Genomic DNA, 17,994 nt, shown 5'->3' with positions numbered 1-17,994 from the left:
TAGGTTGGAGGAAAACCAGAAAAGAGTTGTGTCCTGAAAACCTAGATAGAAGAGAGTGTGAAGGAAGAGCAAGTGATCGAGAGCATCAAAGGCTACAGAGAGATCAAAGAGAACGAGGACTGAGAAAAAGACATTGAATTTGACAAGTCAGAGATCACTGTAAGATCACAGAGATCCAGATTGTAAAGGCTTATGAGAGTAAGAGGAGAGAAAGTGGAGGTATCTATTGTAGATTGCCTTTTCAAGTAGTTTAGCTGCAAAGGACAAAAGAGATAGAAGACAATAGCAAGAATGGAAGGATCAAGTGAGGGGTTTTTTTTTCAGGATAGAGAAGACATGAGCATGTTTGTAGGCAGTAGGGAATGAGCTAGTAGACAGGGAAAGATAGAAAACAATGATAGAGTGGGGATGACCAAAAGGGCAATCTTTTGGAGGAGATGGGATGGAATGGGATTGCTTGAACAGGTAGGGGGGGTCAGCTTTGGTAAGGAGCAAGGCTTTGTCGTAAGACACAGTGAAGAAGGAGATGGTGGCAGAAGGCATCTGAATCATAGGAAATGAGGATGAGGTGAGTAAAAGGAGCTCATAGTGAATGGCTTCAATATTGTCTAAAATGTATGAAGCAAGATTCTTAGCTGAGAGAATAAGGGAATGAGAGCCATAGAAGGTTTGAGGAGGGATGAAAATGTTTAGAAGAGCCTGCTTTGGAGAGTGAGATTAGTGGGTTGGTAAGGCAGGTATAGAAGGATCACCTAGTAGCAGTGAGGTCCCTGTTGACATTATGCAAAATAAATTTATAGTGGATCTAGTCAGAAGGGTTGTATGATTATCTTCACCTTTGTTCAGCAGCATGTGTGTAGGAGCAAAGGCAATAAATTGTGCCTTGGCACGACATAATCAACAAAATGACAAAGGGAATAGGGATTCAAGAGAGTGTAGAGCTGCATTGGTTCGCCAAGGTTCAAGATGAGAGGATGAAAGAGGAGAGAATGGCTAGTTCAGGAAAGATGGCCTGGAAGAAGATTGAAAAGACAAGGAGTTGGAGGTCATGGTGTGGATGAAGAATACGGTTTTGTAAGGGAAGGCAGAGGATGAAGTGAAAAGCCAACAGGTTATGGCAGGTTAAGGGGATTTTGGAGTTATTGAATGTGGAGGCGATATATTTGTGGGTGATGGCAAGATTAAGGGTATGGCCACCATTGTGTGTGGCTGAGGTGGGGTAGAGGAGGAGCTCATGGGAAGTGAGTAGGTTGGGGAACTGAGTGGTTAGGGTGAGGGAGAATCAATATGTATGCTGAAGATCCCTACCACAGAGGCAAGAGTTGGGGAGGACAGAAAAATGGTAAGAGTCTTTTCAAATTCAGAAGACGAGTAACCTGGAGGTTTGTAGACAACAATTACCAGGATTTTGATTACATACCATATATGAATACCCTGAACATCAAAGGAGGAGAAGTTACTAAGTGATGAAGACAGGAGGAGAATGTGAAAGTAGTAATGAGGAGCAAGAAGTGTTCCAGTTCCCCTGCCTCAGCCAATGAGCAGAAGAAAATGAGTGAAGGTACAGCCAGTGCTAGAAAGAGTGGCCACTTCCAAAAACCTCCACTTTCAAAGAAATTTGAATTCCTAGAAATGTGTAGGTTATTAAATAATATTAACATTTTCGTAGTTTATAGCAATGGAGAACAGAGGCCAGATAATCTAAAACTCATTCACATTTGGCTTTGGAATACCTTTTGAATGTGTGTGTGTGTGTGTGTGTGTGTGTGTGTGTGTGTGTATGTATGTGTGTGTGTCTATGATGTCACAATCAAATATAATCATATGTATATGCCTCTCAGGAGAAGCCTTTCTCCCTGTCTTCCTCCTACCTCAATTCCTCTTTGCTCCCTTTTCAGGACTGCAGGAGAAATCACTCTCTCAGACTGGGATACAGTTTGTCCCCTCTTTAACAATCTTCTCTGAAGAGGAGAGAAATGTCCATTGTTTAATTTCTTTCTTTCTTCTTCCTTTATTTTTTGAGTCTGGGTCTTTCTATCTTGCCCAGGTTGAAAGTGCAGCAGTGATCACTCACAAGCAAGATCCCATTCCTCATCTGCACTGGAGCATTGCCCTGTTCAGTTTTTGACCTAGGACAGTTTTCCTTTATTTCATATTGGTGCAGGACTTTGTGTGGACACTTCATTGGTTTAGCTCACTGGAGCTGAGAACTCTAAAGCATAATAGATCCAAAAAAAGTCTCAGCTTTTTTACTGGTGTGCATTATGGGTGTGTGCCACCATGTGTCAGCTCATTGTTTAGGTTTCCAATTTCTTTATATGGACAGTAAGCAGAGGTAGTTGAAGGGTTAGGTGCCTTAAATGTGAATGATAATCACCAACAAAGTAAATACTAAAAGTAAAAGGAGAGTGGGATTAAAAGTGGGGGAAAAAGAGAAGCAAAAGATTGGAAAGTAAGGGGATATCTATGAATTGGGAAATGGTGGAACCAATTATGGTAGGTGGATTATTGAAATATTACTACTTAATAAGAAAAGAAGATATTTCAGAGAACCTTAGAAAGTAGGAAATAATGAGGAGTACAGTGACCCCCATGTTATACAGTGTCAATGTTATAAATAAAAACAACTTTGAAAGCCTTATGGACTTTGGTCAAAGAAAGCAGCTCTGTCTTCAAATGACTTATAATGAAGTATGTCATGAAGAGGAAGGAGGAAGTACAGGAGGAGAGGAAGAAGAGGAGGAGAGGAAGAAGAAAAGGAAGAGGAAGAGCTGTCTTACAAGGTGATTATGAGTTCAAGTGAGACAACAGATGTGAAAAGAACTTGGTTAACCATAAAGTTTTATAAATGTCAGTATCTTTATCATTATTCACATTTCTCATTATTGATTAAGTGGTTCCATCTGGTTCTGAGTAAATTCACCTCTGAAACATAATTGTTCAAGTCTCCATTAGCAAAATGACTCTGTAAATTAATAAGGCATTATTATCATTAGTTTACAAAGTACTCCCCTCATAACAGTCATTTGAGTTGGTTCTCAACTGTTATTAACTCCATTCTACTGGTAAAGAAAAGTAGAGTCCAGAAAGGTTATTATTTGAATTTCTTGCCTCCTTCCTTTCAGGACTGCTTCTATTTTTGATCTGTGTCTTCAAATACATTCCCTTCTTAGTTTTTCTTGTGGGACTGGTGGTGTTTGTATTGTTCTTGGTCTAAAACCTTTCTGCCTGGCAACTAGAGAGAAATACTATTTATCAGAGATGTAAGGGATAATCCCTGTGGTCCTAGGAGAAAATTCAAATGCATCGGCAATTCCTTTGGGATTTAATGAGAGCAGGGCATCTGCACAGTGTTTAGTTGTCATCTCTATGCAGATGATTCCCCCCTCTGCTGAGCTAGTCACACTTTTCCAAGTGCTTCTTGGACAGGCATCTCGAACTCAAGTCCAAAATAGAGTGCATTACTTTCCTCCTAAAATCTCTCCCTTTCTAAACTTCCTTCAAATTGTTGAAGGTACCACCATCATCCCGGTCATCCAGGTCTGCAACCTTGCTGTCATCCTTAATTCCTCATACTCCCTGACTCCTCATATCCAATCCATTTCCAAATGTTGTCTATTCCTTCACACCATCTCTCATATACAGTCCCTTTTCTCCACTTACGCAGTCACAACATTAGTTCAGGCCCTCATCACATCTAGCCTGGCATATTTCAATACTCTTTACTCTCATCTTCCTGCCTTGAGTCTCTCCCTTCTACAATATACCTTCCATTTAGCTGTCAAGGTAACTTTTCTAAAGGATAGGTCTGACCATGTCACCCCCATCCTCAAGGAGCCGCACTGGCACCCTAACCTATTACCTTCAGGCTCAATATGAACTTCTTTATTTGGCATCTAAAGCTCTTCATAACCTGGCCCCTTTCTACCTTTCCAATCTTCTTATACCTTACCCCAAATTATACACTGTTTGCTTCATCTATACTGGTTTATTTGTAGTTTCTCAGACATAATGCTATCTCCAATCTCTGTGTCTTTGCAAAGGCTGTCCTAAATGCTTGGAATGCTCTGTCCCCATCACCTTGTCTTCTTACTTTCCACAGCTTCCTTCAAGACTGAGATCGAACCCTACCTTGTGCAATTGGTCTTTCTGTTCCCTTCTTCCGTTTGCCTCCATACTAACTGCTAATGCCTTCCCATTTCAGATAACCTTTGTATATTCTGTATATCTATTCTGTGTTCCTAGTTGGCTCTCCTGTTAACTGGTACCTTTTTAGAGATCAAAGATGAAAATCTTTCTTTGTGTCACCAGCACTTAGCAAAGTGTCCATTACATAGTTAGACTTTAATAAATGCTTATCTAAGTAAATAAATAAATACATAAACACATAAATTAATAAATAAATGTGTACAGATTGAGATATACTCAGCTTCCACACACTCAAGACAGTAGAATTCCAACCTCGGGTGAAATCTGCATTACCCTCACTGGGATAACTTGCTGTGTACATGATCCTAGTTACATGGGAATTAGACTATTTCAATTTCCAAATAACCTTGTGGGATGTTGGGTAAATGGTGATACCCACCTCAGCATCCTGAATATCTCCCTTCATCAACAAGATGCTCAGACCTTCTCTAGTTTGGATGGAAGCCAGCACATTTCCATATTCAGCTTTTTTTCTCAGGTTGGTTTCCCGGCCTTCTGATTGTGTATAAGGCATTGAACTGTTATCAGGGTAAAGATCTTTAAAGATGTTTTTCATAGCTTTGGAATAAGCTTGAACTGTTTCCTCAGATGAACATACAAGATGAATCTTTTTCAAGCTATGTTTATTTTGTGGGTCCTGGAAGTTTTCTTTGATGGACAGGATGATGGTCTCTGCATACTCTTTTAAGGGGAAGCCAGAGATCCCAGAGCTAAGAGCTGGGATAGCTACTGAAGTGTGCCCATAAGATTCAGCCAGATAAAGACTCTCTGTGATAGCAGTTTTTAATGATTGCATGCATCTGTGAGCATGTTTTTGATTCCACTGGGGGCCAACAGCATGAATCACTTGCTGATATGGGAGCTGTCCAGCATCTGAGACAACAGCACAGCCAGGAGGGATCTTACCCTGTTTCTGGATTATCTGGTCACAGTCCCTCTGTAGCTCTGGTCCTGCTGCTTTAGAGAGTTCAGCTGCCAGGCCTCCATAGAGCTTTAGGTCCTCATTTGCCATATTCACCATCACATCTGTTGAGAACTGGGTTAAGTCACCTTCCTGAACTGTTAATAAGATGCCAGATTCTAAGGTTATCTTGCAGTGGACTTTCTGCCCTTCAATGCTGCTCCCACTGCTCTCCTCTCCATCTTCTTGTAGCCAAATTGAACAACTATGCTTCTCCTTTGCTTCCATTTTATAAAACTCTTCTCTGTCTTTGAATAAAGATTTGGCCCCTGGTTTGTCAATGCTAAAATTTCTAACATGTATTGAATCCAGTGTTTGTTTAACCATGACCACTCCTCTCATTACTTTTCCTTTTGGACCACTCAATGAAATGCCACTTTGGTTGGCCAGAGTTTTGAAACTGACCTTCACATTTTCTTTCTTTAGTTTTGTCCAGATATGCTTATTTTCCTCCTTCATATATTGGATAACTGCTAGAGATTTCACAGAGACAAACTTCTGTATTTTTGTGCTTTTTTCTATAAATTCATAAAGTTCCTTGTAGCTTTCACACACTGGACTAACACAACCAGCAATTATTATCTTAACTCCAATGTCTGAATTTTGCTCCATTATTATTACAGACTTTGAGGAATAGTTGTATTTCTTGTTTAAATTGCCAGTGAGTGTTTTCCACTGACAATCATTAAGAATATCACTGTCTACCATGTCGATGCACTTAAAGTCCAAAGCTTTCTTCATATGTTTTTCAGCTTCTGAAAGAACTTGGGCAGAGGAGCCAACCAGCACAATTGCTTCACCATCCACCTCATAAACAGCAGGAAGTTTCTCAGCTCCAAAAAGAGATTCAGAGAATGTCTCACAATTTACTTGCTGCAGAAACTGGATGATCTGAGGAGGAAAATGGAAAGATTTCTGAGCCAAGCTCTGTAGCTTCTCCAGAATTTCACTCTTTGCTTTGTACACATCTGCAGCCAATCCACTCAGGCAAATGCTCTTTGTGAGAGCATCATAAGTGACTTCCAGCTCTGGGTATTCGCTGAGGAGAGTCTCTTCTAATTTATTTTTGTGTAAAATGGAAAACCTTCTAGGACACACATTCAAGTTCTCTCTTATACTTTGCTTTTCCTTTTCTATTTTTTGGGTCGCCCTTTCTATCAGAGTCCTTATTTGTCCTTCAGTTCTTTGCACATTCTCCAGTCTCCCTGCTATAATCACTGTCTCCCGAAGCTTATCAAACTCAATCAAAATGCTCTCATTTTCTATGCTGTTTTTGATAGCTTCCCACACCACTGTGTCTGCTCTATACCTAGTGACCTGGTATTCAGACATAAGACAAGAGAATTTCTTGGAAACATCTTCACGCCATGTTTTGAGGATATTGCTCCTTCTTCTTTGGCTGACTAAGGTGGCTGAAGGACTGAGTGTAATTTTTGCACTGGGTATATTTTCTGGCTCTTTACAATTAGGTTGGGGCCATGTTAGCTCACAGTGAGCTCTCTCCATGGTGCTGGTTATCTCTCTAATTACTTGATCATCTTTCTGTAAGAACTTCAACAGATAAGGTTCCGCAGGCACTGTTAAGGGCTCTGGCAGTTTCACTGGTGGCTTTGCCTTTCCATATAAAGCTATACCGAGAGTAGGGTAATACGGAAACAGTGAGATGGGACTGTTGTTGAAGAGAAGCTTCTTTGTCAATATGGTGTCAAGCACTAAAAAAAAAAATATAATAAAAATTAAAAATAAAGAAAAATCTTTAAATTAAGAGGTTCATTCTCTAAAAAAATTTGGTTGCATTAAGGTGTTTTAATTAAAAAGTTGTCTTCTTTTTATAGAAAGAAGTTCTTACCTTCACTTCTATTTTAAGTAAAGTTAATTGCTATTCACTTTACATTTTTTCTGTCACTTGAACTTACTATTTTCCTTCCAAATATATTCACTCACCAAGTTATAGCCAGTTTATTATAACAGCATTGAAAACTAACTGATAATAACACTTAAATATCTAATTTAAGAAATATTTGTTTCTTAGGTACAAAATAAGTTCTTGGCAAAGGATACTTAGCTTAAAGTTTGTTAGAATATATTGGTAGATAGCATAAGGTACTGCAGGGGAAGGATACAAGTCATGAAGTCAGGAGACCTGGGTGTACAACCTAACTCTGACAATGACTAGCTGTGTCTATGACAAACTTCTCTGACTTGAGAAGCCTCCCCATCTGTAAAATTGAGCTCCTAATACTTGTATCACCTACTTTGCAAAATTTTTATGAGGGGTACTCTTTGAAAACGTTAAAGCATTACATAATTGTGAGGATATTAAATTTTTTATTGATGTGCTTTGTTTTTAACATCACCATAGTTTCCCCCAGTTTTCCCCTCCTCAGTGAGCCATCCTATAGAACAAATAATATTTTTCAAAGAAAAAAAAGAGGAAAAGTCAGAAAAAATATACTGCAAAAAATCTAAATACATGTACAATATGCAATATCTGTGAACCTCCTGCCTCCACAAAGGCGTAGGGAGGGGATATCCTCTCATTTTTCTTCATTTGATTCAAGCTAGATCTTTCTAATTTTGTTACATTCACTTTTGATATTTTCACATGTGCTATTCTTTCCATTAGCAATGTGATAATCATTGTGTTGGGGGGTGAGGTAGCTAGGTGGAGCTATGGTACACAGAGTGCCAGGTTTGGAGTCAAGAAGACCTAAGTTCAAATGTGGCTTCAGACACTTACTGTCTGGGTGACCATGAGTTTAACCCTATTTGTCTCACTTTCTTCATCTGTAAAATGAGCTGGAGAAGGAAGTGGCAAATCACCCCAGTATCTTTGCCAAGAAAACCCCAAATGAGGTCACAAGGAGTCAGACACAACTGAAATAACTGAGCAACAGCAACAGTCATTGTGTATATTATTTTCATGGATCTACTTACTTCGCTCTGCATCATTTCATGGATATCTTCCAATGCTTCTAGGTATTTATCATGCTCACCATTTCTTTCTTTATTTTTGGAGGCAATCAGGGTTAAGTCACTTGTTCAGGGTCACATGGCTAGTAAGTGTCTGAGGCAAGATTTAACTAAGGTCCTCCTGACTCCAGGGCCAGTGCTGTATCTATTGTGCCACCTGGCTGCCCCACAATCATTATTTCTTAAGCATAGTTATATTCCATTACATTGATATATCATAATTTGTTTAAACATTAGAAAATATGTGGGCTTCCATTTTGTTTCTAATTCTTTCTCATCAGAAAAAGTACTACCATAAATATTTTGTTCTATATGGGGGCTTTCTTCTTATTATGACATCCTTGGGTCATAAGCCCAGGAACAGAGTGTCTTGTTCAAAGGGTATTGACATTTTAGTCACTTTATTTGTATAATTCCAAATTGCTTTCCCAAACAGTTGTACCATTTCACAATTTAACTAACAATAAATTATTATGTCTATCATTCCACAATTCCTCCATCATTAACTATTGCCATTTTTTGTTCTTAGCCAATTTTTGCTGCATAAAATGAAACATCAAGGTTGTTTTCATTCCTCTCATTACTAGTAATTTGAAGTACTCTTTCATGTGGTTGCAAATACTTTGCAATTCTTCATTTGAGACCTTTTAAATTATATCCTTTGACCACTTATCTATTGAGGAATCATGATTAGTCTTTTTAAAGAATTCAATTTCATTTTCAGTTCCAATTTCACTAACTTCATCCTCTCCCTCCATCACCCATAAAGAAGGCAAGAAAAACAAAACCCATTACAAATCATGCAAAACAAATTCCCACATTGGCGGTGTAAAAAAAGATAAAGAAGAAAGAGAAGAAAATACACTTCAATATGCACACCGAGTCTGGAAGCTCTATAGCTAGAAGTGGATAGCATGTTTTATAGTGAGTTCTTTGGAATTGTGGTGGGTCATTGTATTGATCAGAGTTACTAATTCTTTCAAAGTTATCATCACAATATTGCTGTTCTTGTATAAATTGTCCTCCTGGTTCTGCACACTTCACTTTGCATCAGTTTATGCAATTGCCTAGGCTTTTCTGAACCTTTCACCTTTATCATTTCTTGCAGCATAATAATATTCTATCATATTCAGATATCATAACTTGTTCAACCATTCTACAATTGATGGGCAACCCTCAGTTTTCAGTTCTTTATCAACACAAAAAGAGCTGCTATAGATATTTTGTACATATGGACCCTTTTCCTCTTTCTTTGATCTCTTGATGATACAGAACCAGTAGGGATATTGTTGGGTCAAAGAGTATGCATAATTTACCAGCTTTGGGGGCCATAGTTCAAAATTACTTTCCAGAAATTATGAATTAGTTCAGAACTCCATTAACAGGGCCTGCTTTTTCATAGTCCCCCAAACATTTGTCATATTTTTTTGTCATCTTAGCCATTCTGATGGGTGTGAAATGGTACCTTAAAATTATTTTAATTTGATTTTTCTAATTATTAATGATTTAGAACATTTTTCACATGCCTATTGATAGATTGGATTCCTTCATCTGAAAAACTGCCTATTCATAACCTTCCACAATTTATCAAATGGGAAATGATTCCTTTTCTTGTAAATATGACTATTCCCTCTATATCTTAGAAATGAGACCTTTATTAGAGAAACTTGGTGCAAAGACACTTTCCTCCAGTATCCTACTTTTTTCTGATTTTAGCTACATCAGTTTTGTTTGTACAAAACCTTTTTAATTTTATGCAATCAAAATTATCTGTTTTACCTGCTGTGAACTTGCCTATTCCTCGTTTGGTCATGAACTCTTCCCCTGATCATAGATCTTATCTAATTTCTTCCATGTTCCATTAATTTGCTCATTATGTCACCCTTTATTTGTAAATCACGTACCCAGGTGGAGCTTATCTTAATATACAGCGTGACATTTTGGTCTATACCTAGTTTCTGCCAGACTATTTTCATTTTCCCAGTGGTTTTTGTTGAATAGTGAAGTATTACCCACTAGTGAAGTATTGTGTTTGGGTTTATCAAACACAAGTTTACTGTACTCATTAGCTTCTGCATGTTATTTACCTAATCTATTCCACTTATCAATTTCTCTATTTCTTACTCAATAGCAAATTATCTTGATAATTACATCTTTACAGTAATAGTTTGAGATCTGGTACTGCTAGGCCCCCTTCCTTTCCGTTATTTTTTCATTGCTTCCTTTGATACTTTTGACCTTTTGTTCTTTCAGATGACTTTTTGTTATTATTTTTTCCTAGCTCTGTAAAGTAATTCTTATTAGCTTGAGTAATATGTCACTGAATACATTAATTAATTTAGGTAGTATTGTCATTCACCTATAAACAATTAAAATTTCTCTCATTATTTAGTTCTGTCTTTATTTGTGTGAAGAGTATTTTGAAATTTTCATTCATATAGTTCTTCTGTGAGTCACGTCAGGAAGACTCCCAAGTATTTTATACTATACATGGTTATTTTAAATGAGATTTCTCTTTCTAGCTTTTCTAGTTGAGAATGTACGGAAATGTGTGTAATATGTGTGGCTTTATTTTGTATGCTGCAGCTTTGTAGAAGTTGTCGATTTTTTGACTCATTTTTTAAGGTTGGCTGCCCAGAGTCCCCAAAGAACACCACTATATCTTTTACAAAAAGTGATACTTTTGTTTCTTCATTGTGCTTAGTCTTTAAATTTTCTAGATACTGCATAGTAATGGTGATAATGCACATCCTTACTTCACACCTGATCTTATTGGGAAAACTTCTAGCTTATCCCTATTACAGATAATGTTTGCTCTTGGTTTTAGATGGATCGTTCAAACACAACAAAATCATATGTAGGCACTTTGTCTAATTAGACTCCCTCTAGGACTCCTAGTGATGACAAAGTTCTATAGGACTGTATGTATCATCTCCACATATAGGAATGTAAACAGTTTAACATTTTTTAGTCTTATGATTTTTCACTCATATTTACCTTTTCATATTTCTCTTGACTCCTCTGTTTGTATGTCAAATTTTCTACTCTGTTCTGATATTTTCATCAGGAATGCTTGGAAGTAATCTATTTCATTAAAAGTACATTTGTCTTCCAGTAAGATTATACTTAGTTTTACTGGGTAAGTTATTCTTGGTTGTAAGCCTAGATCCTCTGCCTTCTGAAATATCATATTCTATACTCTCCACTGCTTTGTCATAGTGTCTGATAAATCATGTGTGATCCTGACTGTGATTCTTCAGTATACAAATTCTTTCTTTCTGGCTGCCTATGTCATTGTTTCTTTATTTGAGAGACCTGAATTTTGACTATAATATTCCTAGGAGCTTTCATTTTGGAATTTGTTTCAAGAAGTGACCATGGGATTCTTTCCATTTTTACTTTGCCCACTCATTCTAAGACATCTGGGCAGTTTTCTTTTATGATACCTTGAAGTATGATGTCTAAGCCACCCCCCCTTTTTTTGCTCATGGCTTTCAGGTAGTCTACTGATTTTTAAATTATCTCCAATCTGTTTTTCAAGTCAGTTGTTTTTCCTAAGAGATATCTCACATTATCTTCTTTTTCAGACTTTTTCTTGATTTTATAATTTCTTAATATCTCATGGAGTCATTAGCTTCCACTTGGCCAATTCTAATTTTCAGGCAATTATTTTCTTCAGCAACATTTTGCACCTCTTTTTCCAAGATGTTAATTCTCTTTTCATATCTTTCTTCACTAGCTCTTGCCTCTTTTCCCATTCTTTCTTCTACTGTTCTCATTTAGTTTTTAAAATCATTTTTAGCCTCATTTAAAATTCTGACTTTAGCTGTTCTAGAAATTCTTGTTAGATATGAGTCTCAATTGCATTTTTTCTTAAAAACTTTGCTTGTAGGTGTTTTCAAGTAATTCTTTTCTTCTATGTTTGTGTCTTGAGCTTCTCTGTATTCATAATAGCTCTTGGTAGTTAGTTTCTTTCTTTGCACATTCTTCTAGCATTACTTCTTGACTTTGGACTTTATTTTAGTGCTTGGCTTCGTGTACTTCTGGAAGCAGTATCTGACCTGAACTTCTGTCCCCATATCCTTCTGCTGCTTTCACAGTTCTGACTGGGGACCTGCAAGCTTTCAGTGCCCCCAAATAGGTGTGTTCTGGGTGGGTGGAGAAGGGGGAGTCTGTTTCCTTTCTGTTTCTGGTCTCAGTCCTGAATGTTCCTAACCCTGGTTTGGGTCTATTGGCTTGTTTCTGGTTGGGAGTTTCAGTAGATTACTGCTGGACTCAGCTACTATTGGCCAGTTGGAAGGTACTACAGGCTCAGAGAAACTGATCTGCCACTTTTCCTTTGGTCTAGGATGTTGCTTTCTGCTCCTGGCATCAGAGCCACACAGTTAGTTTGCTTCCTGGACCTTGTTCTGTTCACAGTCACAGCTAGCTTCAATGCTTACGACTGCTCCTCTCTGCCCTGGATCTGTGATCTGGCACTGGGTGGTAGGTGTCAGAGCTGCCAGATGGCACCCTTTCCTGTACCCTGTGCTTGTTTAGGGATCTTGGGATATCTTTCTGGTGCTCTGTCTTGGTGTAGCAACAATCTGCTAGCAGCTGCTGTAGGTGTGTAAGACCCACCAACAACCAGCACACAGAAAGCTTCCAATACAGGTTATTTGATCTGGTTTACTAAGGAAAAGTAACTTTAAGGGGTTAACAATCTCAGTTTAATCAAACATACAAATATCATTCACTTAGTTCAGGGGAAAAAGCCAGCACCCTGAACCTCAGAGCAAATACAAACAGAAATTACAAACATCAGCAGACAGACCTTGTCTGATTCAAAACACAATTCATAGTTACCAGAGAAACACCAATGTCTGGGTTGCGAAGCTGGGGGGGGGGCAGTTACAGCTTGCCCAGAGTGTCAACACTCCTTCCATGAGTGTGCCCCAAAAGTCAAACACCAAGCTCTCCTCAATTATATCCTGTTCCCTGAGGGCTTTGACCTCACCTAGGCTGGGTATGGGAAAGCTACCCATCCCCAGTATCACATCATATACAAATCAATGACTCCCAATTGTCTCAGTGCTGAGAAATCCTCCAAGACAAAAAGATCCCACTTTGCCCCCTTCAAACAAAGGCCAGACTCATTAAAGGCATTTAAGAGAAGAACAGCAGTAAGTCCCACCTTAATGACTATTACACTTGGTCCTCTCTCCATCTGTGGGCACTGGAATGCTCCCCACTGCTGCATCACTCATATACTCCTGGCTAGACCCCCTCCCCAGTATCTGCAGATCTCTCTATCTCCCTCAGTCTCCCTGGGCTAAAAAAGTGACTCATGGTGTGACTTTTTTCTTGCTGTTTTTTTTCTGATCAGAATTCAATTTAATGCAATCTTTAGATCTTTGTCAAAGAGGAGTGCTAGATCTTAATGCTTCCTCTTATTGTACTACCTTGACTCTACTTCAGTTATTAGTTTTATATGTATATGTATTTATATGCATGTTATATACATATATACACATATACATATATGTGGATCTATACATTGCTTAATTGCTTACAAATCTTGGATATCAAACCGTTATCAGGGAAATTTAATACAAATACTTTTTTTCCTATTGAGCCACTTCCCTTCTTATTCTATGTACATTAATTTTGTCCATGTAGAAACTTTTCAGCTTCATATTATCAAAGTTATATATTTTATATTTTGTAATTGCCTCTATCCCTTTTTTGGTTAAGAATACGTCTCCTAGAAATTAAAAAAACATTTTAAGAAGAATACACCTCCAACACATGGCTGTGAGAGGCATATGACCTACTTCTTCTCTTCTAATTCTTTTTAAAGTATTATCTTTAACATTACGGTCACATGTCCATTTAAAACATATTGTAGAATATGTTGCAAGGCAGGCCTCTTAATCACTTCTTCTTAAAGGGCCAATGAGCCCTATTAGTTCTTTCTGAGAATAGACTTGTGGACTGAGGATGGCCTGAGCCATAGTTATATCCTCTAAATTTTTAGAGGGTCACCCAAAATCCTTTGGCGGGCCTCAAGCGGCACAGGCTGTAAGTGACCTATGGGCTGAATGTTTTGCAGGCCTGCCTGCTGAAATATGTTGTTCTAATCATAATTTTTGTGAGTCTGTTTTCTAGTTTTCCCAGCTGTTTTTATCAAATAGAGAGTTCTTTGCTAAATAATATGGGTTTTCTGCTTTATCAAAGACTGCTATTGAATTTCATTTTTTTCTGATTTTCTTTTGTCTAGTATGTTCCATTGATCTACTTCTCAATTTTTTTAACCAGCTAGTTTTGATGACTACTGCTTCATGATATAGTTTAAGGTCTAGAAGTGCTATTCCTCATTTGTCCCTACTTTTTTTTCATCATTTCTCTTGGTATCCTCTAGATCTTTTACTTTTTACAAATGAATTTTGTTAACATTTTATCTAGTTCTATAAAGTAAGCCTTTGGTAATTTGATCAGTAGAGCACTAAAAGTGTAAATTTATTTTGGTGGCATTGTCATTTTTATTTTATTGGCACGGCCCAGTCATGAGCACTCAATATTCTTCCAGCTATTTAATTTATTCTTTATTTCTTTAGGGGCCATTTTGTAATTGAATTTATAGAAGGCGGTGTGTGTGTGTGTGTGTGTGTACTTTGGTAGATCAGTCCCCAGATATTTTACACATTTTGTAATTATTTGGAACGAGATTTTCCTCTGTTATTGCTTTTTGGATTTTTCTATTATTATATAAGAATGGATTTATTTTTGAGGGTTCATTTTGTAGCCTGCACCTTTGCTGAAGCTTTAAATGGTCTCGATTAGTATCTTTGCTGATTCCCTAAGATTTTCAAAGCATGACACATCATCAGCAAATGTGGATAGTTTTATTTCCTCTCTACCTATCTTTAGACTTTTAACTTCTTTTATTATTGTTGTGGCTAGTATTTCCAGAACTATATCAAATAATAGTTGGGAGAATGGGCATGTTTGCTTCACTCCCCTATTTATTGGAACAGGTTCTCATGTATTGCTATTGTATATGATGCTTCCTTTAGGTTTTTGCTTTTTATGATTATTCAAAAAAGGTTTCTCTATGCCTATACTTTGTAGATTTTCTAGCATAAAAATATATTGTATTCTGACAGAGGCTTACTTTCTATATTTATTGAGATAATTATGTAGTTTTGATATTTTGTTTTTTAACATGATTATGTTGATTATTTTCCTAATGTTAAACCATCTTTACATTCCTATTAGACTCCTTTGAAAAATCACTGTAGTCTATATGACGGGATTTTTGTCTAAATTTTTAAAAATAAAAATTCATTAATGGATGTAGTCTTCCTTTTGTGTTTTACCTTTCTCTGGTTTATGTATTAGACTATACTGCCACATAAAATGATTCTAGTAGGGTACTTTCTCAATTTTTTGAAAATAAATAGTGAAGATGAAAAATGCTATCAACCTCCAGAAAAAGAACTGATGGAGTCTGAATGCAGATCAAAGCATACTATTTTTTATTTTATTTTTGGTGGTATTTTTTGTCTGTGTTTTCTTTTATAACATGACTAATATGTAAATGTTTTGCATGATTGCACGTGTATAACTTACATCAAATTGTTCACTGTCTCAGGGAGGGGGTAGGGAGGTGAAGGAGGGAGAGAATTTGGAGCTCAAAATTTTTAAAAAGAATGTTAAAATTGTTTTTACTTGTAATTGGGAAAAAATAATAAAATATTCAAAAAAGAAAATAATTTATGAAGTAGGGTTATTAATTTTTTTAAAAGTTTGATAGAATTCTATGAATCTGATAAGGATCAAATCTTATCAAGACCAAGAGGTTTTTTTCCTTTGGTGGCTTTTCTACAGCTAGTTCTATTTGGTTTTTTGAGACTGGGTTATTTAATATCTCTTTTGTCATCTCCTGATAGTTTGGATCTTTTATATTTTTGAAGGGATTTTTCTATTTATTTTGTGTTCTCAGTTTTGTGAGTTACTATAATGATCACTCAATCATTTGCCTGAACAATAGTTTTTTTTTTTACCATTTAAGTTATGAATATACATGCTCAACGTTAGTGGTTCTTGGACCATCAAGATAGTTTATACTGAGTCTAGAAGTATTCTTGCTGGACATTAATTAATCATAAATACAAGCTTACATTGGGAGTGTGCAGGGGATATCTTATCATCGGTCCTCTCTTTCCCCTCAGGAGAAGCAGTATTGATGTATTCTGAGAGCAAAACCCAATTTTCTATATACATCTGCAAAATCCAATAGATGGATGTCTACTACACACTTGCCAGAGGAATTGAAAATAAAGTCACTGAGCAGTTCCAGTACTTTAGCACTTGCTAAGGCACTACCTGTGTGTTAGGCACCAGATGCTCTCTAATCTAGTAATATCACAGGGATATACCAAGACAAAAAACAAACAAAAAAACCTTTTTGTTTAAAAAAAAACTCCACGTAGTCACAGGGTTATTCTGAGGTACAAATGCCATAATGGCTAGAAGAGCAATGGCAGTGTCAGCTACTGACTTTGTAGTTTAAGGGTCTGGGTTCAAATCACTTCTCTGAGAAGACCTTGTTGGGTAAGTCACTTATTCTCACTGGGCCACAGTTTCCTTATCTGCAAAATGAAGGTGCTAAACTAGATGGTGCCAGTGGACTAGTCCACTTCTAAATCGAAATCCTATGAACTTCTAGAACCTATGACAGAAAAACAACCACTTAAAAAAAAACAAGATAAAGTGAGCAAAAAAGTTAATTACCTTTGCATTCTTCAAACTGAATCAGAGCGGAATTCTCCTTTGGAAGATACACAACTCTGGTTACTGGTCCCCCTCCATTTTTTGTGTTTTCAAAGAAAAGAGTGATATAATGTTCATTAACACCTGGGGGTAGATCTTCTACCAGAATAGTCTTTGTCACTTCTAAAAGTGATGCAGAAATCTTAAGTTTTCCTACTTTGTCATTCTCAGCACAAATAGTAATAAATGTCTCTGTATCTGCAAAGAAAAATAAAAAAATACTCTGATTGCATCCTTAATCTTATGTTGTGGAAGAAAAACAAATCAGACAGAGCTAAAACTCAGCAGTAAAAGCTAAATTTCTAAATGAAAATTTACATACTTGACATAATCTTTAGGAAATAATTGTGATTTTGGAATTAATATGTGTCTCTGTGCCCATGCAGCACTTGGGTCTAAGTCAGGGGAATTTCTTCTTTTCAAGAAGTGGGGGTAGTTCCTGACATCAGAGATCATCCATTGACCTCTTGCACAACATTTGATCATTCCAAATTCAACAAACGTTGATTAAAATGTCCCCTGTGTTCTAGGTTCTGTGCTACAAACTGGAAGAATTCATAGTGCCTGCTCTCAAGAAAGTTGGGAAAAAAGCCCTACACAAAGAACTACCCAGGAGAAAGCAGAATAAATGCTATGAGAAATATAGTCATACAAGGAGGTAGAGAGCCCTTAGCTGGCTGAATCATAAAACAATTTATGGAGAAAGTGGCCCCTGAGGCACTTCTACTCAGAGCATTTTCTCTTGCCATTCCCTATGCCTGAGATTCTCTCCCTTCTCATGTCCACCTAGTGGCTTCCCTAGCTTTCTTTAAGCCTAGGCAAAAGTATGACCTTCTCCAAGAAACCTCTCCTAATCCTCCTTAATTCTTAGTGCTTTCCTGAGACCACCTCCAGCTTATCTTGTATGTATTTTGTTTCTACGTAGTTGTTTGTGTGCTGTCTTCTGCCTCTTGTAGCTAAATTATTTCAAAAGATCATCTACAATAGACTCCTCTACCTTCTCTCCTCTCGCTCTTTTTTTAACCCCTAACAATCTC

General features: G+C 37.2%; 1 protein-coding gene across 1 annotated transcript in view; it reads right to left on the bottom strand.

Moving 5' to 3' along the window:
- The window catches only part of LOC118836140 (protein mono-ADP-ribosyltransferase PARP14-like), a 57,852-nt gene that overhangs the window by 24,041 nt on the left and 15,817 nt on the right, over positions 1-17,994 (bottom strand). The window contains exons 5-6 of the mRNA XM_036743493.1: positions 16,919-17,155; positions 4,589-6,882 (exon numbers count right to left, since the gene is read on the bottom strand). Coding sequence (XP_036599388.1) covers positions 4,589-6,882; positions 16,919-17,155 — 2,531 coding nt within the window. The remainder of the gene's footprint in view (positions 1-4,588; positions 6,883-16,918; positions 17,156-17,994) is intronic.

Source organism: Trichosurus vulpecula, chromosome 2 (genome assembly GCF_011100635.1).
Source record: "Trichosurus vulpecula isolate mTriVul1 chromosome 2, mTriVul1.pri, whole genome shotgun sequence".
Classification (NCBI taxonomy): domain Eukaryota; kingdom Metazoa; phylum Chordata; class Mammalia; order Diprotodontia; family Phalangeridae; genus Trichosurus; species Trichosurus vulpecula.
Note: the sequence above shows the minus strand (reverse complement) of the source record. Positions and strands in the feature narration are given on the sequence as shown.